This window comes from Camellia sinensis, unplaced genomic scaffold (genome assembly GCF_055761805.1).
Source record: "Camellia sinensis isolate YWXY unplaced genomic scaffold, ASM5576180v1 Unanchor3, whole genome shotgun sequence".
NCBI lineage: Eukaryota > Viridiplantae > Streptophyta > Magnoliopsida > Ericales > Theaceae > Camellia > Camellia sinensis.
Window position 1 is genome coordinate 20,099,520 of NW_028129178.1, and position 26,879 is coordinate 20,126,398.

The 26,879-nt window shown below is 41.0% G+C and overlaps 1 protein-coding gene across 1 annotated transcript; it reads right to left on the reverse strand.

Moving 5' to 3' along the window:
- On the reverse strand, positions 1-26,879 carry LOC114290410 (cytochrome P450 716A75). Its single transcript, XM_082912260.1, is given in 5 exon segments — positions 1-378; positions 592-779; positions 22,021-22,410; positions 22,413-22,476; positions 26,379-26,879. Coding segments are annotated over 5 exon segments (1,419 nt in total). The 5' UTR covers positions 26,862-26,879; the 3' UTR covers positions 1-84.

Consider the following 26,879-nt stretch of genomic DNA (forward strand, 5'->3'; position numbering starts at 1 on the left):
TTTGTGATAGAATCATCAAAGACAGAGACTTTATTGAGTTGAGTCAAGTTGAGCGGAGCCAATGTATTTAAGTTTTTAATTTAATTAATAGGGAAATAGTTGAATGGGAAGACCCTTCTCCGGGATAGGCATGGGATTAACAACAATCTTCTCATTGGGAATCAATTTCTCCCACTTGAACCTCTTGACAAGGTTGTGCATGAATACCAATATTTCCAAACGAGCATACTCTTTTCCAGGGCACATCCTTGGCCCTCCTCCAAATGGTACAAATGTGTAAGGCGCTGGTCCTCTTCCTTCAAATCTCGATGGATCGAATTTATATGGTTCCGAGAAATATTCTAGATTTTTATGAGTCGAGTGCGTGCTCCAATATATCTACATATATACAAACATTTAAAATTTAACAACAAACAAGAAATGTGAATAATTAACTTAACGATTAAATTTTGTACACAGAATGTGTTTCTTGCATTTATTATAGAAAAAATCTATAAACACATAAACTTATCACATAATTAAATACTACTCTCTCATAATTTCTATGCAAGTAGAAGAAATGATAATTAACTTATGAAGTAGGTAGTATACCTTCCAACCCTTTGGGATATAGAAGCCTTCATACATGAAATCAGTCAAGACATCTCTGAAAGCACCTTGAACAGGTGGTGCAAGTCTCAACACTTCATAAGCTACATTCCATGATAATTTCATCTTTTGAATGTCTTCCCAATTTAATAATTCACCAGGACCTTTCGATTTTGCAATGTCCATTTGCTCTGCATGTTGACGGAGGATCAGAAAAACCAAAAAAAAAAAAAAAAAACTATACTTGCCATCCCAATTCAACATTTCATCTAGAGCTTTTGGGAACTCTTTGCTTTTCTACTCTAGCATTCCTCTTTTAAGCATTATATCTTTACTTGTTAAAATTAAATCTATATCATAATTTTTTTCTAAAGGGTAAATTACAAATACACCCCCTAAAGTTTTTTTAAAATACAAATTGCCCCCTGTGGTTTAAAAATTTTCAAATACCCCCTTATTAAAATTTTTTATTTAACAGAATTAACTAAAAATGAAATTCATAATTGCTCTCGTATACAATAATAAAATTATCTAAATTATTAATTGAAATATATTTCTAATATCATTAAAAACTGTTAATTGACTTGATGATTTATTAATAAAAGAGGCGATTTGTTATAAAATTAGAAACCTCATGGAGTGGAATGTAATTTCTAGAACTACATAGGCAATTCATATTTTAATTAAACCTTAGGGGTGTATTTGTAATTTACCCTTTTCTAAAAGACCAATTAAATGAAATTGTGTAGTTACGATTAGGGTGAAGTACCAATTCATATTTTATAAATTGTTTGGTTTTCCATTTTTTCTTATATACCTAAAAGTCTTATTCTAGTGTGAATTATATAAAGTGCCAAGTGCGCGCGTATATTACGTGTTGAGAGACAAATGTGGGTTTTCTCATAATGTTAAAATTACTAAATGTAACACTTCAAAAAAATTTCCTTAATTTACTTTTCCTAAACGTAACACTTCAATACAACACTAAAAACACATAAAACTCTAATGTAATACACTAAAAAACTCCTTAGTGTATTTTTCTCAAACATAACAATGTAACATTCTAAAAAACTCTTTAATGTACTTTTTCAAAACGTAACAATCCAATTAATGTAACACACAAAAGCTTTTTAGTGTGCTTTTTCCAAACATAACACTCCAATGCTACACATTAAAAACCATCTTAGTGTACTTTTCTCAAATATAATAATGTAACATTTTAGAAAAACTTCTTTGTGTATTTTTTTCAAATGCAATACTCTAATGTAGCACTCCAATGTAGCACTAGAAAATCATTGTAACGCCCTCAAAATAATAACTTTAAACCCATTAAAAGAGACATGCATTGATATCCAAACGTTCCAGATTCTTTCATTTGTCAGAGTTTCATTACAATAAGTATTACATGTTAACAACAAAAGCAAATGCCCTATGGGCTTACAGCTTTCCAAGCTAACACTTGGTTACAACAAAAGAGTACTAACTCATACACATTAAGCCCTTGGCTTGAATTTACATGTAATACATCAAAAAGTAAAACGACAAAAGTATGTCCGCCTCTAGCCTCCCAAGCTATGTCCTTGGAGGTGGCATGCTACCAATACCTGAAAATGATATTCCCATATAGGGTGAGCCACAGCCCAGTAGAAATACACTAAACCAACCATGAACAATGACTAAAAGATTAGCAATTGATAGATGGCCAACACTGATACATTCACATAAATCACAAATTTATGTCATACGACTTATGAGTCCAAGTTACTTTTCATTTTCCCTTTTTAACAGATAGACATATAAACTCTGTCCACATTCTCAACAGATATGTATAACAACAATATCCACATTCACAGATAAGCATATAAGCTATATCCACATTCTACAACAGATACGCATAACCACAATATCCACATTCACAGATAAGCATATAAGCTATATCCATACTTCACAAAGATAAGCATATGAGCTCTATCTTCACTTCTCTAGACAAGCATATGAGCTGTATCTACGGAGTTCATCCCCTATCTTCTCCCAACACTATCCGGTTTAGAGGTACATCCCCCATCTTCCCCTAAACCGCGAAGTACATCCCCTATCTCCTCCTCTACACATAACGTATACAAACACATTGGTTCTATATACAATCACTCAATACATGTAATTAATGTATTCTATCAATCGTCAAATTCCATGACACATTCCATTGATTAGTTTTTGTTTGCCTAATCATCATGCATTGTCTACAACAATCACGACTATCCTCCACAGATAGCCCAAAGCAGTTATTTCTAAAGAGAAGATAAATGCACAATGGATATTCAATCAACATTTCATTCCCTCATTTCTCACAATTAATTATCCCAATTAATCAACAATGTAATTAGGTCGTTATCCGTAATTACCATTTCAACCCTTAGGTCCCATTTTCATCAATGATTCAACATTTATTCCATTTCTCTATTCCAAACATGCATCTAGGTTTATTATGAATAAAACCCCAACTTTTGTAAAATTGCACAAAAGCCCCAAACTTTTACCAAATTACCAAACCAACCCCAACGTCTCAAAATATTAAAATTTAAAGACAAAATCCATAGAGAGGAGTAGGATATCCCTACCTCGAAGTTTGAGCCAAAAAGGAGATGAAGACTCGAAGATCAATGTGTTCCAAATCCCAACTTTTTCAGATTAAAACAAAGCTCTCAACGCCATCTATCTTTTTAACAAAGGCCCTAGGCTAGATTCACACCCTAGGGAGATCAAATCTTAGAGAGAGTGTAAGTTTAGAGAGAGAGAGAGTCTCGGATCTAGGGTTTGAACAAAAAAGAAAGTGAAAAAGTGAAGTTCAAAATCGCTACTGTCCGCTGATATAAAACACGCTCGCTCGAGCGAAGACTTGGTCGCTCGAGCGACCAGACACAGAAAACTCTCGCTCGAGCCAAGAAGCTCTCGCTCGAGCCAAAAACTCAGAAGTGCGCTCGAGCGAAAGAACGCTCGCTCGAGCCAACAACTCAAACCCTCAGGTCTGCAACCAGAAGCACGCTCGAGCGACAAACCTCTCGCTCGAGCGAAGAACAAACCAGACCGCTCGAGCCAAGAAAAGCTCGCTCGAGCCAAGAAATACAACTCTCAGGTCCAGAACCAGACGCCATCGCTCGCTCGAGCGAAGCCACTCTGGCTCGATCCACCAGACACAAACTCAACTCTCGCTCGAGCGACCAACTCCTCGCTCGAGCGAAGGTCCAAAAATCTGGGCAGCAACACTAGGCTCCCAAACACAACCAACCTGTAACAAACCTGCCCAACACATCCTATAATTCAATATACAAAGTAAAGAGGATGCAAACAAGATAATAAACAACTACCAACATCCACGGACACATGTCCGGATCACTGTACAACAAGGGTAAACCCGGGGTCGCTATAACCTCCCCCCCTTAAAGAATTTCGTCCCCGAAATTAAGCACAAGTTTGCAAAAACAAGTTTTTCTCCATTTTAAACAATGTTATACTAACATTCAACAATTCGACCCATTACCGGTCATCCCCTCCTTTAACAAGAGGCATTTCACAATATGTAAACAACATATGTACTTTCAACATGCATCAACATTATGCACTATCTTTTCAATTTCAACAATATATTAAACATATACAATGTTACATTCAACTTCCATATAAGGGAAGTTCCAAAACATACTTCCAATAACCAAAACATTTTCAATGTTTCACAACTTAAGGCATATATAAAAGCTCTTAAGTTCAACAAAATTTAATTACAAGATTACATATCAACAAACAAGTTCGGATATTTCTCTCGGACTTCCAACTCACGGTCCCAAGTGGCTTCCTCCACTCCGTGATGTTTCCACAAGACTTTCACCAAAGGAATGGTCTTGCCACGCAGGACCTGATCCCGCCTATCCAAGACCCGAACCGGTCTCTCCTCATACGAGGCATCCTCATCTACCTCTAAATCGGTCCAATCCAACACATGTGATGGATCTGGCTCATACTTTCGAAGCATACTCACATGAAACACGTCATGCACTCCGGACAACTGCGGCGGTAAGACTAACCGATAAGCAACCTCGCCAATCCTCTCAAGAATCTCAAAAGGACCAATAAACCGAGGGGATAACTTCCCACTCTTCCCAAATCTCAACAAGCCTCGCCTAGGTGATATCTTCAGAAAGACATGATCACCTACCTCAAACGCCAATGGTCTCCTCCTACAGTCGGCATAACTCTTTTGTCGACTCTGGGCTGTAACAAGCCTCCTACAGATAAGCTCAACTTTCTCTGTCGTCTCCCTAACCAACTCCGGACCCAACAAAGGTGCTTCACCCACCTCGGCCCAACAAACTGGAGACCTACACGGTCGGCCGTACAAGGCTTCAAATGGTGTCATACCGATGCTAGACTGAAAACTGTTGTTGTAGGCAAACTCTACCAATGGCAAGTGCCTCTCCCACGTCCCACTGAAGTCCAGGACACAACCCCGAAGCATATCCTCGAGGATCTGAATAGTACGCTCGAACTGCCCGTCAGTCTGAGGATGATAAGCCGTACTAAAGGTCAACTTAGTGCCCAGGGCACTTTGCAAACTCTGCCACAACCTAGCAGTAAAACGAGGATCTCTATCTGAGACGATCGTCACTGGGACCCCGTGCAATCTCACTACGTCCCGAATATACAAGTCGGCTAGATGATCCACCGAATCTCTCACGCGCATAGGAATGAAATGCGCCGACTTAGTCAACCGGTCTACAACCACCCAAATAGCATCACTACCCCGTTGAGTCCTCGGAAGACCTACAACGAAGTCCATAGTGACATGCTCCCACTTCCACTCGGCAATAGGCAAGGGTTGCAACAAACCCGCTGGCCTCTGATGCTCGGCCTTCACTTGTTGGCAAGTAAGGCACTTCGATACGAAAACAGCCACATCTCTCTTCATACCCCGCCACCAAAACTGGCGACCCAAATCCTGATACATCTTAGTACCTCCCGGATGCACCGCAAGGCGCGAATGGTGAAACTCTCGGAGTACTTCCTCACGGCAAGACTCCGGTACAAACAAACGGTCTCAGTATCTCACACTCAGGTCGGGATACACCGTCAAACCCTTCTCAACTTTCCCACTGGAGATCTTCTCTCGGAGGGATTCTACCTCAAGGTCACCTCTCTGTGCCTCTAACACTCTAATCACAAGAGTAGGCTGCGCAACAACAGAAAACAAGGCCGCAGCCTCAACAGATTCGCCCAGTAGCAAATCAAACTCGCCAAGTGCTCCCAACATTTCCCATTCCCGGATGGCTATACAAGCTACATCACTAATGGTCTTCCTACTAAGGGCATCGGCCACAACATTGGCCTTTCCCGGATGATAGTGCAACTCAAAATCATAATCCTCGATGAACTCCATCCATCTCCTCTGCCTCAGATTCAAGTCTCTCTGTGTAAATAGGTACTTCAAACTCTTATGATCCGAGAATACCTCGAACCTCTCACCAAAAAGGTAGTGCCTCCAAATTTTCAAGGCAAAGATCACTGCTGCTAACTCTAGATCGTGTGTAGGGTAATTCTTCTCGTGTATTTTCAACTGACGTGAGCCATAAGCTACCACTTTCCCCTCTTGCATCAACACACAACCCAAACCCTCTCGTGAGGCATCACAATAAACCGCATAACCCAACCCTCACTCCGGAATAATCAACACCGGTGCGGTGGTCAATCTAACTTTCAGCTCTTGGAACGACTTTTCACAAGTCTCACTCCACACAAACTTGACTCCCTTCCGAGTCAGTCTAGTCAACGGTGACGATAACCTGGAGAAATCTTTCACAAACCGACGGTAATACCCAGCTAATCCCAGAAAACTGCGGATCTCAAACACACTCTTAGGCTGTACCCAATCCTGCACTGCCTCTACCTTGGATGTATCAACAGACACCCCTTCCCCGGATACCACGTGGCCTAAGAATTTGACTTCCCTCAGCCAGAACTCACACTTCCCAAACTTGGCATACAGCCTATGGGCTCTAAGCAACTCAAGCACCACTCTCAAGTGTTCCTCGTGCTCCTCCTCAGAAGGCGAATAGATAAGAATGTCGTCCACGAAGACGACCACAAATCGGTCTAAGAACTCCCAGAAAATCCGGTTCATCAAGTCCATAAAGACTGCCGGTGCATTGGTAAGCCCGAATGGCATCACCAGAAACTCGTAATGGCCATACCGCGTACAGAATGCCGTCTTAGGAACATCCTCCTCCCTGACCCTCAACTGGTGGTAACCCGATCTCAAGTCTATCTTAGAGAAACAACGGGAACCCTTCAACTGGTCAAACAAATCATCTATACGGGGCATAGGGTACTTATTCTTAACCGTAGCCCGATTCAACTTCCGGTAGTCAATACACAATCTCAAGGCACCATCTTTCTTTTTAACAAAGAGGGCCGGTGCTCCCCACGGCGAAACACTAGGGCGAACAAAGCCCTTATCTAGCAATTCTTGGAGCTGAACTTTCAACTCAACCAACTCTGCTGGAGCAAAACGGTAAGGTGCCATAGAAATCGACGCCGTGCCGGGCACTAGATCAATAGAGAACTCTATCTCTCGGTGAGGTGGCAAACTAACAAGATCTTCGGGAAAGACGTCCGAATACTCACAAGCCACCCTCGGCAACACAAGCAGGGTCTCACCACTCTCACCACTCTCAAAGCTGGCAAGTAGACTACTAAGCTCACTTCGCCCTCGCGAATCATACCCCGGTGGCAAAACACTACCAACCCGGTCTCCCAAGAAATGGAACCACTCCCCGCTCAAGGTACATAACGTGACCCTCTGGCGGTAGCAATCGATAACAGCCCGGTATGACGATAGCCAATCCATACCCAAAATAACATCAAAACCCTTCATGGGCATGACAACAAACGGAAAAGGAAGCCTATAGTCGGCGACCTCTATGTCACATCCTCTAACACCCTGTTTCAGGATCAACTCACCACCCAAACACAAATAGGAGATGCTAACTGTGCTAACTTCAATTCCAAAACAGATGCAAATGCAGCAGATACAAAAGAATGAGATGCACCCGTGTCTATCAACACATTAGCAACCGAGTTGCAAAACAGAAAAGTACCTCTCACTACCGATGGAGCTGGTACTAAATCCTGCGCGGTAACAGCATACACGCACCCCGTAGGCCCCTGGTCTACCTGCTCACCTCTCGGAGCAAAAGACTGTTGCACAGACTGGGATGACGAAGCTCCCGGATTGGCCCTCGAGGCCTGCACAGACTGAGCTGGCTGAAAACCCTGCGTCTGCCTAGAACCAGACGCTCCTGAAGTGGCACTCAACTGCGGGCAAAACCTCTTCAGGTGCCCAGGTTGTCCACACTGATAACAAGACAAGGGCTGCCCCCTGCCCAAACTCTGACTTTGCGGTCTAGCTGAAGAAGAAGCAGCTCTCTGACCCCCACCCTTCTGCGGGCAAACAGAAACCTTGTGACCCAGCTGGCCACACTTGTAACAGGTGAAATCCCCCTGACCACCTCTTCCGGAGCCTGCACTCGGCACTGGGAAGGTCGATCTAGCAACACCACCCTGCGACTGCTGAGGGTTAGAACCCCTCTGCCTCCTGCCATCTCCCTGACCATCTTGGCTCCTCTTGGAGCCTCTCTGCCCCTCATCCTCCTCCTGCATCATGAGCTCCATATGAGCTGCAGCATCCACTAGGTGTCTATACTCCCGGATGTAAGACCCGCCAACTCTCAGCTTGAGGCCCCGCCTCAACTTCCGCTCAAACTCATAGCAACGGCGTTCCTCAGACGCCACTAGTTCAGGTGCAAACCTGGACAAACTGGTGAAAGTAGCCTCAAACTCGGCCACTGACAAGCCCTGCTGATTAAGCCGGCTAAACTGATCCCTTAGCTTCTCCCTAGCTGCTGCAGACAAAAACCTCTCCTGGAAAGCATTCACAAATGCCTCCCAAGTACCACCAACACGAGCCTTCTCGTACTTCCACCATTGACCCGCATCTCCCTTCAGTTGGAGGATGCCAAGGTCACTTTCAGTGCTCCGTCCTCGATGCCAAGCATCTCGAACGTCTTACTCATTTGCTCTAGCCACTCATCAGCCTTCAGTGGCTCCTTCGGATCCCCGATAAACTCATCCGGATTAGACCGGAAAAACTCTCTCTTCAAGAAAGAAGGCCCTGCCTCAGCTGCCTGATTCCCAGCTCTAAGAATACCCAAAGCTCCTGCTATCTCTCTGGCTAAGGCACCCATGGCCTGCTGACCCACTGGCTCGGCCACATTGGCCTGACCAACTCCCTTCTGCACTGCCGGAATCTCACCCGGTAACGGTACTTCCTGCCTCGCAGGTCTACCACGTCTAGCACCTCTTCCTCGTCCTGACATCCTAATAAAGGTAACACAGAACATTAGCACATTCACAAATGTGCCAAAACTAAACACCCACGTCCTAATGCATGGACAACTGTAATTCACTCCACGTAAGCACATAAACACATAAGCACTTACGAATTTCGTTTCCGGATAATGATAGTTCTGAGGCGTTACTAGAGTTCCGATTAGAAACAGCATTGATCAAGTGCTTTTCCAAAAAGACTTCCAGAAACCCAAGGATCCAATCAACATCCTAGAAATTAAATCCCATACCCACATAGTCACATAAGCATGTTATCAATTAAGCACATAGCATATGATACTACATCTAAGTCTCTATCAAGCGAGACAAACCCATTGTGATACTAATCACTTCCCACGTACCCAAAGTATTCGAACCCGGTACACTCTGATACCAAGTTGTAACGCCCTCAAAATAATAACTTTAAACCCATTAAAAGAGACATGCATTGATATCCAAACGTTCCACATTCTTTCATTTGTCAGAGTTTCATTACAATAAGTATTACATGTTAACAACAAAAGCAAATGCCCTATGGGCTTACAGCTTTCCAAGCTAACACTTGGTTACAACAAAAGAGTACTAACTCATACACATTAAGCCCTTGGCTTGAATTTACATGTAATACATCAACAAGTAAAACGACAAAAGTATGTCCGCCTCTAGCCTCCCAAGCTATGTCCTTGGAGGTGGCATGCTACCAGTACCTGAAAATGATATTCCCATATAGGGTGAGCCACAGCCCAGTAGAAATACACTAAACCAACCATGAACAATGACTAAAAGATTAGCAATTGATAGATGGCCAACACTGATACATTCACATAAATCACAAATTTATGTCATACGACTTATGAGTCCAAGTTACTTTTCATTTTCCCTTTTTAACAGATAGACATATAAACTCTGTCCACATTCTCAACAGATATGTATAACAACAATATCCACATTCACAGATAAGCATATAAGCTATATCCACATTCTACAACAGATACGCATAACCACAATATCCACATTCACAGATAAGCATATAAGCTATATCCACACTTCACAAAGATAAGCATATGAGCTCTATCTTCACTTCTCTAGACAAGCATATGAGCTGTATCTACGGAGTTCATCCCCTATCTTCTCCCAACACTATCCGGTTTAGAGGTACATCCCCCATCTTCCCCTAAACCGCGAAGTACATCCCCCATCTCCTCCTCTACACATAACGTATACAAACACATTGGTTCTATATACAATCACTCAATACATGTAATTAATGTATTCTATCAATCGTCAAATTCCATGACACATTCCATTGATTAGTTTTTGTTTGCCTAATCATCATGCATTGTCTACAACAATCACGACTATCCTCCACCGATAGCCCAAAGCAGTTATTTCTAAAGAGAAGATAAATGCACAATGGATATTCAATCAACATTTCATTCCCTCATTTCTCACAATTAATTATCCCAATTAATCAACAATGTAATTAGGTCGTTATCCGTAATTACCATTTCAACCCTTAGGTCCCATTTTCATCAATGATTCAACATTTATTCCATTTCTCTATTCCAAACATGCATCTAGGTTTATTATGAATAAAACCCCAACTTTTGTAAAATTGTACAAATGCCCCAAACTTTTACCAAATTACCAAACCAACCCCAACGTCTCAAAATACTAAAATTTAAAGACAAAATCCATAGAGAGGAGTAGGATATCCCTACCTCGAAGTTTGAGCCAAAAAGGAGATGAAGACTCGAAGATCAACGTGTTCCAAATCCCAACTTTTTCAGATTAAAACAAAGCTCTCAACGCCATCTATCTTTTTAACAAAGGCCCTATGCTAGATTCACACCCTAGGGAGATCAAATCTTAGAGAGAGTGTAAGTTTAGAGAGAGAGAGAGTCTCGGATCTAGGGTTTGATCAAAAAAGAAAGTGAAAAAGTGAAGTTCAAAATCGCTACTGTCCGCTGATATAAAACACGCTCGCTCGAGCGAAGACTTGGTCGCTCGAGCGACCAGACACAGAAAACTCTCGCTCGAGCCAAGAAGCTCTCGCTCGAGCCAAAAACTCAGAAGTGCGCTCGAGCGAAAGAACGCTCGCTCGAGCCAACAACTCAAACCCTCAGGTCTGCAACCAGAAGCACGCTCGAGCGACAAACCTCTCGCTCGAGCGAAGAACAAACCAGACCGCTCGAGCCAAGAAATACAACTCTCAGGTCCAGAACCAGACGCCATCACTCGCTTGAGCGAAGCCACTCTGGCTCGATCCACCAGACACAAACTCAACTCTCGCTCGAGCGACCAACTCCTCGCTCGAGCGAAGGTCCAAAAATCTGGGCAGCAACACTAGGCTCCCAAACACAACCAACCTGTAACAAACCTGCCCAACACATCCTATAATTCAATATACAAAGTAAAGAGGATGCAAACAAGATAATAAACAACTACCAACATCCACGGACACATGTCCGGATCACTGTACAACAAGGGTAAACCCGGGGTCGCTATAACCTCCCATCCTTAAAGAATTTCGTCCCCGAAATTAAGCACAAGTTTGCAAAAACAAGTTTTTTACCATTTTAAACAATGTTATACTAACATTCAAAAATTCGACCCATTACCGGTCATCCCCTCCTTTAACAAGAGGCATTTCACAATATGTAAACAACATATGTACTTTCAACATGCATCAACATTATGCACTATCTTTTCAATTTCAACAATATATTAAACATATACAATTATGCGCTATAGTGATCCCGGGTTTACCCTTGTTGTACAGTGATCCGGACATGTGTCCGTAGATGTTGGTAGTTGTTTACTATCTAGTTTGCATCCTCTTTACTTTGTATATTGAGTTATAGGATGTGTTGGGCAGCTTTGTTACAGGTTGGTTGTGTTTGGGAGCCTAGTGTTGCTGCCCAGATTTTTGGACCTTCGCTCGAGCGAGGAGTTGGTCGCTCGAGCGAGAGTTGAGTTTGTGTCTGGTGGATCGAGCCAGAGTGGCTTCGCTGGAGCGAGCGATTGCGTCTGGTTCTGGACCTGAGAGTTGTATTTCTTGGCTCGAGCGAGCTTTTCTTAGCTCGAGCGGTCTGGTTTGTTCTTCGCTCGAGCGAGAGGTCTGTCGCTCGAGCGTGCTTCTGGTTGCAGACCTGAGGGTTTGAGTTGTTGGCTCGAGCGAGCATTCTTTCGCTCGAGCGCACTTTTGAGTTTTTGGCTCGAGCGAGAGTTTTCTGTGTCTGGTCACTCGAGCGACGAAGTCTTCGCTCGAGCGAGCGTGTTTTATATCAGCGGACAGTAGCGTTTTTGAACATCACTTTTTCACCTTCTTTTTCTTTCAAACCCTAGATCCGAGACCCTCTCTCTCTAAACTTACACGCTCTCTAAGAATTGATCTCCCTAGAGTGTGAATCTAGGCTAGGGTCTTTGTTAAAAAGATAGAGGGCGTTGAGAGCTTTGTTTTAATCTGAAAAAGTTGGGATTTGGAACACGTTGATCTTCGAGTCTTCATCTCCTTTTTGGCTCAAACTTCGAGGTAGGGATATCCTACTCCTCTCTATGGATTTTGTCTTTAAATTTTGGTATTTTGAGATGTTGGGGTTGGTTTGGTAATTTTGTGGAAGTTTGGGGCTTTTGTGTAAATTTTACAAAAGTTGGGGTTTTATTCATAATAAACCTAGATGCATGATTGGAATAGAGAAATGGAATAAATGTTGAATCATTTATGGAAATGGGACCTAAGGGTTGAAATGTTAATTATGGGAATTGACCTGATTACATTGTTTAATTAATTGGAATAATTAATTGTGAGAAATGAGGAAATGAAATGTTGATTGAATATCCATTGTGCATTTATTTTCTGTTTAGAAATAACTGCTTTGGGCTATCGGTGGAGGATAGTCGTGATTGTTGTAGACAATGCATGATGATTAGGCAAACGGAAACTAATCAATGGAATGTGTCATGGAACTTGACGGTTGATAGAATACATTAATTATATGTATCGAGTGATTGTATATAGAACCAATGTGTTTGTATACGATATGTGTAGAGGAGGAGATGGGGGATGTACTCCGCGGTTTAGGGGCAGATAGGGGATGTACCTCTAAACCGGATAGTGTTGGGAGAAGATAGGGGATGAACTCCGTAGATACAGCTCATATGCTTGTCTAGTAAAGTGAAGATAGAGCTCATATGCTTGTCTTTGTGAAGTGTGGATATAGCTTATATGCTTATCTGTGGATATTGTTGTTATACATATCTGTTGTAGAATGTGGATATAGCTTATATGCTTATCTGTGGATATTGTTGTTATACATATCTGTTGTAGAATGTGGATATAGCTTATTTGCTTATCTGAGAATGTGGATATTGTTGTTATACATATCTGTTTAGAATGTGGGTGGTGCATATTTGCCAATCCGTTGAAAAAGGGAAAAATGAAAGGTAACTTGGACTCATAAGTCGTGTGACATAAATATGTAATTTATGTGAATGTATCAGTGTTGGCCATCTATCAATTGCTAATCTTTTAGTCATTGTTCATGGTTTGTTTAGTATATTTCTACTGGGCTGTGGCTCACCCTATATGGGAATATCATTTTCAGGTACAGGTAGCATGCCACCTCCAAGGACATAGCTTGGGAGGCTAGAGGCGGACATACTTTTGTCGTTTACTTTTTGATGTATTACATGTAAATTCAAGCCAAGGGCTTAATGTGTATGAGTTAGTACTCTTTTGTTGTAACCAAGTGTTAGCTTGGAAGGCTGTAAGCCCATAGGGCATTTGCTTTTGTTGTTAACATGTAATACTTATTGTAATGAAACTCTGATAAATGAAAGAATGTGGAACGTTTGGATATCAATGCATGTCTTATTTGTTGGGTTTATTGTTATTATTTTGAGGACGTTACAACTTGGTATCAGAGCGTACCGGGTTCGAATACTTTGGGTACGTGGGAAGTGATTAGTATCACAATGGGTCTGTCTCGCTTGATAGAGACTTAGATGTAGTATCATATGCTATGTGCTTAATTGATAACATGCTTATGTGACTATGTGGGTATGGGATTTAATTTCTAGGATGTTGATTGGATCCTTGGGTTTCTGGGAGTCTTGTTAGAAAAGCACTTGATCAATGCTGTTTCTAACCGGAACTCTAGTAACGCCTCGGGACTATCATTATCCGGAAACGAAATTCGTAAGTGCTTATGTGTTTATGTGCTTACGTGGAGTGAATTACAGTTGTCCATATATTAGGATGTGAGTGTTTAGTTTCGGCACATTTATGAATGTGCTAATGTTCTGTGTTACCTTTATTAGGATGTCAGGACGAGGAAGAGGTGCTAGGCGTGGTAGACCTGCGAGGCAGGAAGCACCGTTACCGGGTGAGATTCCGGCAGTGCAGGAGGGGGTTGGTCAGGCCAATGTGGCCGAACCAGTGGGTCAGCAGGCCATGGGTGCCTTGGCCAGAGAGATAGCAGGAGCTTTGGGTATTCTTAGAGCTGGGAATCAGGCATCTGAGGCAGGGCCTTCCTTCTTGAAGAGGGAGTTTTTTCGGTCTAATCCGGATGAGTTTATTGGGGATCCGAAGGAGCCACTGAAGGCTGATGAGTGGCTAGAGCAAATGAGTAAGACGTTCGAGATGCTTGGCATCGAGGACGGAGCACTGAAAGTGAACTTGGCATCCTTCCAGCTGAAGGGAGATGCGGGTCAATGGTGGAAGTACGAGAAGGCTCGTGTTGGTGGTACTTGGGAGGCGTTTGTGAATGCTTTCCAGGAGAGGTTTTTGTCTGCAGCAGCTAGGGAGAAGCTGAGGGATCAGTTTAGCCGGCTTAATCAGCAGGGCTTGTCAGTGGCCGAGTTTGAGGCTACTTTCACCAGTTTGTCCAGGTTTGCACCTGAACTAGTGGGGTCTGAGGAACGCCATTGCTATGAGTTTGAGCGGAATTTGAGGCGGGGCCTCAAGTTGAGAGTTGGTGGGTCTTACATCCGAGAGTATAGACACCTAGTGGACGCTGCAGCTCATATGGAGCTCATGATGCAGGAGGAGGATGAGGGGCAGAGAGGCTCCAAGAGGAGCCAAGATGGTCAGGGAGATGGCAGGAGACAGAGGGGTTCTAACCCTCAGCAGTCGCAGGGTGGTTCTAGATCGACCTTTCCCGTGCCGAGTGCAGGCTACGGGAGAGGTGGTCAGGGGGAGTTTGTTTGTTACAAGTGTGGCCAGTTGGGTCACAAGGTTTCTGTTTGCCCGCAGAAGGGTGGGGGTCAGAGAGCTGCTTCTTCTTCAGCTAGACCGCAGAGTCAGAGTTTGGGCAGGGGGCAGCCCTTGTCTTGTTATCAGTGTGGACAGCCTGGGCACCTGAAGAGGTTTTGCCCGCAGTTGAGTGCCACTTCGGGAGTGTCTGGTTCTAGGCAGACGCAGGGTTTTCAGCCAGCTCAGTCTGTGCAGGCCTCGAGGGCCAATCCGGGAGCTTCGTCATCCCAGTCTGTACAGTAGTCTTTTGCTCCGAGAGGTGAGCAGGTAGACCAGGGGCCTACGGGGCGTGTGTATGCTGTTACCGCGCAGGATTTAGTACCGGCTCCATTGGTAGTGAGAGGTACTTTTCTGTTTTGCAACTCGGTTGCTAATGTGTTGATAGACACGGGTGCATCTCATTCTTTTGTATCTGCTGCATTTGCATCTGTTTTGGAATTTGAGTTAGCACAGTTAGCATCTCCTATTTGTGTGGTATCGCCTTTGGGTGGTGAGTTGATCCTGAAACAGGGTGTTAGAGGATGTGATATAGAGGTCGCCGACTATAGGCTTCCTTTTCCGTTTGTTGTCATGCCGATGAAGGGTTTTGATGTTATTTTGGGTATGGACTGGCTATCGTCATATCGGGCTGTTATCGATTGCTACCGCCAGAGGGTCACGTTATGTACCTTGAGCGGGGAGTGGTTCCATTTCTTGGGAGACCGGGTTGGTAGTGTTTTTCCACCGGGGTATGATTCGCGAGGGCGAAGTGAGCTTAGTAGTCTACTTGCCAGCTTTGAGAGTGGTGAGAGTGGTGAGACCCTGCTTGTGTTGCCGAGGGTGGTTTGTGAGTATTCGGATGTCTTTCCCAAAGATCTTGTTAGTTTTCTACCTCACCGAGAGATAGAGTTCTCTATTGATCTAGTGCCCGGCACGGCGTCGATTTCTATGGCACCTTACCGTTTTGCTGCAGCAGAGTTGGTTGAGTTGAAAGTTCAGCTCCAGGAATTGCTAGATAAGGGCTTTGTTCGCCCTAGTGTTTCGCCGTGGGGAGCACCGGCCCTCTTTGTTAAAAAGAAAGATGGTGCCTTGAGATTGTGTATTGACTACCGGAAGTTGAATCGGGCTACGGTTAAGAATAAGTATCCTATGCCCCGTATAGATGAGTTGTTTGACCAGTTGAAGGTTTCCCGTTGTTTCTCTAAGATAGACTTGAGATCGGGTTACCACCAGTTGAGGGTCAGGGAAGAGGATATTCCGAAGACGGCATTCCGTACGCGGTATGGCCATTACGAGTTTCTGGTGATGCCATTTGGGCTTACCAATGCACCGGCAGTCTTTATGGACTTGATGAACCGGATTTTCCGGGAGTTCTTAGACCGATTTGTGGTCGTCTTCGTGGACGACATCCTTATCTATTCGCCTTCAGAGGAGGAGCACGAGGCACACTTAAGAGTGGTGCTTGAGTTGCTTAGCCCATAGGCTGTATGCCAAGTTTGGGAAGTGTGAGTTTTGGCTGAGGAAGTCAAATTCTTAGGCCACGTGGTATCTGGGGAAGGGGTGTCTGTTGATACATCCAAGGTTGAGGCAGTGCAGGATTGGGCACAGCCTAAGAGTGTGTTTGAGATCCGCAGTTTTCTGGGATTAGCTGGGTATTACCGTCGGTTTGTGAAAGATTTCTCCAGGTTAGCGTCACCGTTGACTAGACTGACTCGGAAGGGAGTCAAGTTTGTGTGGAATGAGACTTGTGAAAAGTCGTTACAAGAGCTGAAAGTTAGATTGACCACCGCTCCGGTGTTGATTATTCCGGAGAGAGGGTTGGGTTATGCGGTTTATTGTGATGCCTCACGAGAGGGTTTGGGTTGTGTGTTGATGCAAGAGGGGAAAGTGGTAGCTTATGGCTCACGTCAGTTGAAAATACACGAGAAGAATTACCCTACACACGACCTAGAGTTAGCAGCAGTGATCTTTGCCTTGAAAATCTGGAGGCACTACCTTTATGGTGAGAGGTTCGAGGTATTCTCGGATCATAAGAGTTTGAAGTATCTGTTTACACAGAGAGACTTGAATCTCAGGCAGAGGAGATGGATGGAGTTCATCGAGGATTATGATTTTGAGTTGCACTATCATCCGGGAAAGGCCAATGTTGTGGCCGATGCCATTAGTAGGAAGACCATTAGTGATGTAGCTAGTATAGCCATCCGAGAATGGGAGATGTTGGGAGCACTTGGCGAGTTTGATTTGCTACTGGGCAAATCTGTTGAGGCTGCGGCCTTGTTTTCTGTTGTTGCGTAGCCTACACTTGTGACTAGAGTGTTAGAGGCACAGAGAGGTAACCTTGAGGTAGAATCCCTCCGAGAGAAGATCTCCAGTGGGAAAGTTGAGAAGGGTTTGACGGTGTATCCCGACCTGAGTGTGAGATACCGAGACCGTTTGTTTGTACCGGAGTCTTGCCGTGAGGAAGTACTCCGAGAGTTTCACCATTCGTGCCTTGCGGTGCATCCGGGAGGTACTAAGATGTATCAGGATTTGGGTCGCCAGTTTTGGTGGCGGGGTATGATGAGAGATGTGGCGGTTTTCGTATCGAAGTGCCTTACTTGCCAGCAAGTGAAGGCCGAGCATCAGAGGCTAGCGGGTTTGTTGCAACCCTTGCCTATTGCCAAGTGGAAGTGGGAGCATGTCACTATGGACTTCGTTGTAGGTCTTCCGAGGACTCAGCGGGGTAGTGATGCTATTTGGGTGGTTGTAGACCGGTTGACTAAGTCGGCGCACTTCATTCCTATGCGCGTGAGAGATTCGGTAGATCATCTAGCCGACTTGTATATTCGGGACGTAGTGAGATTGCACGGGGTCCCAGTGACGATCGTCTCAGATAGAGATCCTCGTTTTACTGCTAGGTTGTGGCAGAGTTTGCAGAGTGCCTTGGGCACTAAGTTGACCTTTAGTACGGCTTATCATCCTCAGACTGACGGGCAGTCCGAGCGTACTATTCAGATCCTTGAGGATATGCTTCGGGGTTGTGTCCTTGACTTTAGCGGGACGTGGGAGAGGCACTTGCCCTTGGTAGAGTTTGCCTACAACAACAGTTTTCAGTCTAGCATCGGTATGGCACCGTTTGAGGCCTTGTATGGCCGACCGTGTAGGTCTCCAGTTTGTTGGACCGAGGTGGGTGATGCACCTTTGTTGGGTCCGAAGTTGGTTAGGGAGACGACGGAGAAAGTTGAGCTTATCCGTAGGAGGCTTGTTACAGCCCAGAGTCGACAAAAGAGTTATGCCGACCGTAGGAGGAGACCTTTGGCGTTTGAGGTAGGTGATCATGTCTTTCTGAAGATATCACCTAGACGAGGCCTGATGAGATTTGGGAAGAGTGGGAAGTTATCCCCTCGGTTTATTGGTCCTTTTGAGATCCTTGAGAGGATTGGCGAGGTTGCTTATCGGTTAGCCTTACCGCCGCAGTTGTCTGGAGTGCATGACGTGTTTCATGTGAGTATGCTTCGGAAGTATGAGCCAGATCCATCACATGTGTTGGATTGGACCGATTTAGAGGTAGATGAGGATGCCTCGTATGAGGAGAGACCGGTTCGGGTCTTGGATAGGCGGGATCAGGTCCTGCGTGGCAAGACTATTCCTTTGGTGAAAGTCTTGTGGAAACATCACGGAGTGGAGGAAGCCACTTGGGAACGTGAGTTGGAAGTCCGAGAGAAATATCCGGACTTGTTTGTTGATATGTAATCTTGTAATTAAATTTTGTTGAACTTAAGAGCTTTTATATATGTCTTAAGTTGTGAAACATTGAAAATGTTTGGTTTATTGGAAGTATGTTTTGGGAACTTGCCTCATATGGAAGTTGAATGTAACACTATATATGTTGAATATATTGTTGAAATTGGAAAGATAATGCGTAATGTTGATGCATGTTGAAAGTACATATGTTGTTTACATATTGTGAAATGCCTCTTGTTAAAGGGAGGGGGTGACCGGTAATTGGTCGAATTGTTGAATGTTAAACTGTAACATTGTTTAAAATGGAGAACTTTTTTTTTGAAAACTTGTGCTTAATTTCGGGGACGAAATTCTTTAAGGGGGGGAAGTTATAGCGATCCCGGGTTTACCCTTGTTGTACAGTGATCCGGACATGTGTCCGTAGATGTTGGTAGTTGTTTATTATCTAGTTTGCATCCTCTTTACTTTGTATATTGAGTTATAGGATGTGTTGGGCAGGTTTGTTACAGGTTGGTTTTGTTTGGGAGCCTAGTGTTGCTGCCCAGATTTTTGACCTTCGCTCGAGCGAGGAGTTGGTCGCTCGAGCGAGAGTTGAGTTTGTGTCTGGTGGATCGAGCCAGAGTGGCTTCGCTCGAGCGAGCGATTGCGTCTGGTTCTGGACCTGAGAGTTGTATTTCTTGGCTCGAGCGAGCTTTTCTTGGCTCGAGCGGTCTGGTTTGTTCTTCGCTCGAGCGAGAGGTCTGTCGCTCGAGCGTGCTTCTGGTTGCAGACCTGAGGGTTTGAGTTGTTGGCTCGAGCGAGCATTCTTTCGCTCGAGCGCACTTTTGAGTTTTTGGCTCGAGCGAGAGTTTCTTGGCTCGAGCGAGAGTTTTCTATGTCTGGTCGCTCGAGCGACGGAGTCTTCGCTCGAGCGAGCGTGTTTTATATCAGCAGACAGTAGCGTTTTTGAACATCACTTTTTCACCTTCTTTTTCTTTCAAACCCTAGATCCGAGACCCTCTCTCTCTAAACTTACACGCTCTCTAAGAATTGATCTCCCTAGAGTGTGAATCTAGGCTAGGGTCTTTGTTAAAAAGATAGAGGGCGTTGAGAGCTTTGTTTTAATCTGAAAAAGTTGGGATTTGGAACACGTTGATCTTCGAGTCTTCATCTCCTTTTTGGCTCAAACTTCGAGGTAGGGATATCCTACTCCTCTCTATGGATTTTGTCTTTAAATTTTGGTATTTTGAGATGTTGGGGTTGGTTTGGTAATTTTGTGGAAGTTTGGGGCTTTTGTGTAAATTTTACAAAAGTTGGGGTTTTATTCATAATAAACCTAGATGCATGATTGGAATAGAGAAATGGAATAAATGTTGAATCATTTATGGAAATGGGACCTAAGGGTTGAAATGTTAATTATGGGAATTGACCTAATTACATTGCTTAATTAATTGGAATAATTAATTGTGAGAAATGAGGAAATGAAATGTTGATTGAATATCCATTGTGCATTTATTTTCTGTTTAGAAATAACTGCTTTGGGCTATCGGTGGAGGATAGTCGTGATTGTTGTAGACAATGCATGATGATTAGGCAAACGGAAACTAATCAATGGAATGTGTCATGGAACTTGACGGTTGATAGAATACATTAATTGTATGTATCGAGTGATTGTATATAGAACCAATGTGTTTGTATACGATATGTGTAGAGGAGGAGATGGGGGATGTACTCCGCGGTTTAGGGGCAGATAGGGGATGTACCTCTAAACCGGATAGTGTTGGGAGAAGATAGGGGATGAACTCCGTAGATACAGCTCATATGTTTGTCTAGTAAAGTGAAGATAGAGCTCATATGCTTGTCTTTGTGAAGTGTGGATATAGCTTATATGCTTATCTGTGGATATTGTTGTTATACATATCTGTTGTAGAATGTGGATATAGCTTATATGCTTATCTGTGGATATTGTTGTTATACATATCTGTTGTAGAATGTGGATATAGCTTATTTGCTTATCTGAGAATGTGGATATTGTTGTTATACATATCTGTTTAGAATGTGGGTGGTGCATATTTGCCTATCCGTTGAAAAAGGGAAAAATGAAAGGTAACTTGGACTCATAAGTCGTGTGACATAAATATGTAATTTATGTGAATGTATCAGTGTTGGCCATCTATCAATTGCTAATCTTTTAGTCATTGTTCATGGTTGGTTTAGTATATTTCTACTGGGCTGTGGCTCACCCTATATGGGAATATCATTTTCAGGTACAGGTAGCATGCCACCTCCAAGGACATAGCTTGGAAGGCTAGAGGCGGACATACTTTTGTCGTTTACTTTTTGATGTATTACATGTAAATTCAAGCCAAGGGCTTAATGTGTATGAGTTAGTACTCTTTTGTTGTAACCAAGTGTTAGCTTGGAAGGCTGTAAGCCCATAGGGCATTTGCTTTTGTTGTTAACATGTAATACTTATTGTAATGAAACTCTGATAAATGAAAGAATGTGGAACGTTTGGATATCAATGCATGTCTTATTTGTTGGGTTTATTGTTATTATTTTGAGGGCGTTACAGTTGCTCTCTATAATATATTTAAATTTTAAGTAATTTTTCGATAAGTAACATTATATGATAAGTTAAAAGTACAATAATAAGATAACTAATGTTTCACATCTACACACAACAAATATTACAGAAAAATATGAAATCAAATGTATATGTGAGTACAATGAGGTTAACATTAGATGAAAATATACATCTAACTAGTGGATTCAGATCATTTCAATTCCAAAATGGCATTATTAATTTTTGAGAGGTGCATTTAGAGGGGAAATTATTCAATAATCCCGGAACAGTAGCCATACTTCAAACCAATCACCAATTATTTAGCCCCATGTTATTCCGCCATCCCCAACATAAATTGTGCGCCCCTAACCCTCTCTACCAATCAAAACTTTATAAAGCACCACGTGTCCATACTCCGGAAATACTGAATAATCACCCTATTTAGAAGCACTAGAGATGGTCAAATTAAGTAGAGTAAAATTAGGAACATACATACCCTTCTAAACTCCTTGATAGATGTGAGGTAACTCTGCGAGATACTTGACAATGAAAGCACAAGCAGAGCTTGCAGTGTCATGGCCACCAATAAGCAAACCCAATATCTTATCTGCAATATCAATCTCCTTCATGAACTTGCCATCCTCATTCGCCGTAAGCAACATGTGGGACAATATATCTTGCGTTGGTGATGCCTTCCCATCCACCAAGTCGATCTTTCTTTGCTTGATGATTCTCATTAGGAACTCCTTTCTGATGTATTCGGACGCCTTGATGGAGCGATGAAATGGTGTCCCTGGAAAGTCCACTGGGATTGACACTAACCCCTCTGACAAGACGTTGAAACGTTCCAAGAATCTATCAACTTCCTTTGGATCTTCTATGCTAAGAACAATCGACAAGCAATCCAGAATGTGTAGCGTTGGGTGAGTGGGTAGACCACAACGATCATGTCCTATAAAATTATATGCAACAACAAAATTAATAATTATTTAAATAAAAATTAGTGTATTTATTGACAAATACAATTGTAAAATAATTTAAGTACAATTATACTTAAAAATAGATTTATATGCTTTTAAATTTGAGTCACGGTATAATAGATTATGATGTTCTTCTCTGTAAAATTTAATTGTCAAGGTATTTAACTGGTCTTTGATAGTCCCCAAATTAAATAGTACAATGCAAGAAAATAACTCCAATTATTTACTTTTATGTACTTGCAAGGAAAATGTTTTGTAGGATTGTCCTTCCATCACTCACAAATATATATGCTTTCTAGTATTTCTCAAACATTTAACAATATAATCTATATTTCACTGCTTTTCACCAATGATTATGTTAAAATGTATTGCATGTATATATATTCTATCCACATATAAAAATCACTCATTTGCAAGAGTACAATTATTTATTTCCCAAATTACTTTGTCTTTTGCTCTCAATCTTGAAAGTCATAGATAGAAACACGCCATCTTAAAAAAAATTAGATGGTGGAGTTATTTTTATGTGTGGTATTTTTTATTATTGTGATTAGTTTTGACAGTAGAATCTATTATATTTATATTAGACGTTTGGAAAATATTAGAAAACATATACAATTGTGATTGATAAAAGATAGTGTCACGTGGTGTCCTATTAACATTTACAAATTTCTCTAGATGGTGACTTTGAGAAAGAATTGTGACATTCGCTATTTAATAAATTGGGCCAAGCTTCCCTCCTCTTTAGTTTAAGATCGGATTAGAACATAGTGTTATACTTGTAGAGACTCATCACGGGTCTTGTTTCGATAATCTAAACCGTTCAATATGTAGAACTCGAAGAGTATTTTATCTTTGTAAAAAATTACGTTGATCGGATATAAATAGCTATTTGATCAGATCAGATATTTTTCAACGACATATATAATTTTTAAAATAAATTATGGAAAATGAGTGAGACCTCCCTTTTTGGAGTACCCCACAACCTCCAAAATGATCCACACCACTCATGATGTGTGAGGCCCACTCATGTATGTGAAGGGCCCACTCATGTATGTATAGGGCCCACATCATGAGTAGTGTGGATCACTTTGGGGGTTGTGAAGGTCCTCCAAAAAGAAAGTCTCTATCATTGTTGATAAATTATTAACAAAAATTTGATCTGATCAAATAGCTATTGATATCCGATCAATGTGATATTTTATAAAAATAAAATATTCGATGAGTTCTATACATTAATAGTTTAAATTATCAAAATCGAAATCATGATAAGCTCCACGAACTGAACAATATCACCCAATCCACAAAGTACACTGAAGACCACCCGTGCCTAATAAATTCTTAATAGCGTATAGCAGTTGAAATGAGGACAACTAATTCAATATGAGCAAGGATCCCCTCCTTGCTTTCTCTACTTGATCCCCTCCTTGCAATGGTGAAGATTCACTCTAAGAGAATTCAATGGTCCAGATCACTTTATTAAAAATAAATAAAAATTAAAAATTAATATTTTTGAGATGATCCGGGCCATTGAATTTTCTTAGGGTGAATCTTGACCATTGTAAGGAGGGAACCAAGTAGAAAAGAAAATGAGAGAATCCTTGCTCATATCGTGTCTCACAAAGTGACCATTCGTCATTCTGCACTTTGTTTCCTTCTTTAAACTAAAAAATTGTTTATTATTATTCTTTTGTCTTAGTAATTTTTTTTTATATTTAACTTATTTTTTAAAAAAAATAACCTAATCTAAGTCCACCTAATTTTTTTTTTAAAAAAAAAAATCAAGTTTTTGAAAAGAAAATTCAAGATTTTTTTTTATTAATTATCTTCAATTGAGTACTTTGGTTTTTTTTTTCTTCTTCTTCTTCTTCTCCTTCTTAAATTAAAAAACTCGGTTTGTTGCGTGATTGTGAGCAGCAATAATAATAGGGGAGTTTTTATTCTCGAAATCTCTCAGTGCAATCCATTTCCTTATACATGTAATTTCATATTTTTAATAAAATTTTATTTTGTTGACAAAAAAAAAAGAAGAAGTGAGTTTTAAAGAAAAATATAAAAAATTAAAATATAAAAAAAAGAGAATATAAAAAAAAGAAGTAAATCAAAACTTTAAAAAATTGTGAAAAGTCTCTTTGGTTTAGTTTTAGATTTTTGATTTACATGTAGAGTTATATTCACTACAAGAAAAAGCACATTTGGCGACTTAATTTAGTCACCAAAAGTCATTTTTTAGTCGCCAAAAGTCGACTTTTCACTTTCCCCGACTAAATGTTTTAGTCGCCGATTTTGTTGAGAATACATGGTCGCCGGAGGTATTGGCAACTGAAAAACTTTTAATCGCCAAAAACCAAGTCTGTAGCGACTAAAATTTTCGTCGCCAAAGCTCATTTATATTTTTTAAATTATACATTTGGCAACCAAATTTTTAGTTGCCAATAGTGAATTATTTTTTTTTTAATTTATAAATTTGCCGACTATTTTTTTCGTCGCCAATACTAAAGTTTTTGGCGACCACCCATTTTAGTCGCCAAAAGATTATTTCAGGAAAAAAAAAATTACCCTATGCTACTCCCAAGTTTTGAACAACCAACCTCCCACATTCTAAACCTTTAGCAACACACTCTCTCCACCATGCCACAATAATACCACATAAATATATATGCAAAATATATTATTTATATAGTATATTGACCCGTATTAATACAAAACTATATATATAAATATAATTATTTTTATTCAATATAATTTATGTAAAAAATAAATTATTTATTAAAAAAAAGAAGTCACTTTTGGCGACTAAATTTTTTTTTAGTCGCTAAAAACCTTAGTTTTGGCTACTACCAATAATTTAGTCGCTAAAAAAATTAATTTCCGCCTAAAAATAACCACTTTCAGCGACTAAACTTATTTTTAGTCGCCAAAACCTCCACTTTTGCTGACTAAACTGAATTTTAGTCACCAATTATCCACTTTTAGCTACTAAATTTTTTTTGGTAGCCAAAAACCTTTACTTTTGGCTACAAATTTTTTTTTGTCGGTAAAACACCTATAATCGGCGACCAAACTATTTTTTAGTCGCCAAAACCTATACTTTTGGTTACTAAATTTTTTTAGTCGCCAAAAACCTTCACTTTTGGCTACTAAAATTGTTTTAGTTGCTAAAACCCACATAATCGGAGACTAAACTGATTTTTAGTGGCCAATAACTACACATTTGGCTACTAAACTGTTTTAGTGTGCTACTAATTCAATTTTAGTCGCCAATTGTCCTACTTTCAGCGACGAAATTTATATTTTTAGTCGCTAAAACTGCTTTTTCTTGTAGTGATTTTGAGTTTTGAATTTTTGAATTATGATTTGAAAAGAGAAAATATATTTGGTTATGAGTTTTGAAAATAATTTTGAGATGATTTGTCATTTTTTTTTAAATTTTTTTATTGATTGATTGATGTATAAAATATGTAAAAATGTAAGAGGAGAGATATAGAGAAAAAATGATTAATTAATTGATTCATAATATATATATATATATATATATATTAAAAAAAAAGAGAGAAAAGATGAGTTTTGAAAATAAATTTGAGTTGTATTTTAAAATTTTGTTTGATTATAAGAGATGATTTGGAATGTTCTAAATAAATGTACTTTTTCGACTTTTTATAAAAAAAAATATGTAAAAAAGTAAAGAAAGTAGTAAGAAAAATAGAGAGCAGATATTATTAATAGATATTAATTGATGTGACCAAAATAAATATATATAGGTAAAAAAAATACACTTTTTTAATTTATCCCAAACACCTACTAAATTTTGATTCAAATCATAATTGAAAACCGTATTAAATTTTGAAAAGTAAATCAAATGCCTAAATCAAACCTTGTTGTCCCAGTCGGCAGCAAAGTGTTGGTGAGCAATGGTGTCCATGATGCCGATGTACCGCTGCAAGGCCTCCGGTTTGAAGAAATTGGGGAGCATTTTCCTCATCTTGATAGCCTCCTCTTTGGACGATGTTTGGGTAGAAGATGGGAAGATCTTGTCGACGGAACTAGGCCACCATGACTGAATCAGCTTGTTTTCGTTGGCGAACAAGAACTTATGTGCCGGTGCACCACAAAACACAACAGTTGGCTGTAGCATTAGATTTGTCTTGAAGATGTAAGATGAGTAGTTCGATATTCGGTCGAATATGAACTTTTCTGGTCGTCCCTTCCACCCGGCACCCAAGTACTCGATGCTCTCCCCGATCACTGGCCATCCTGTTTTGCCTGGCGGTAGGTTTTTGGCCTTGGATGGTGAGAGAAACACAAGGAGAATTATAGTGATGGAAACAAGAGAGATAGAGATATACAAGAGCTCCATGACTGCCTTGAGAAATGA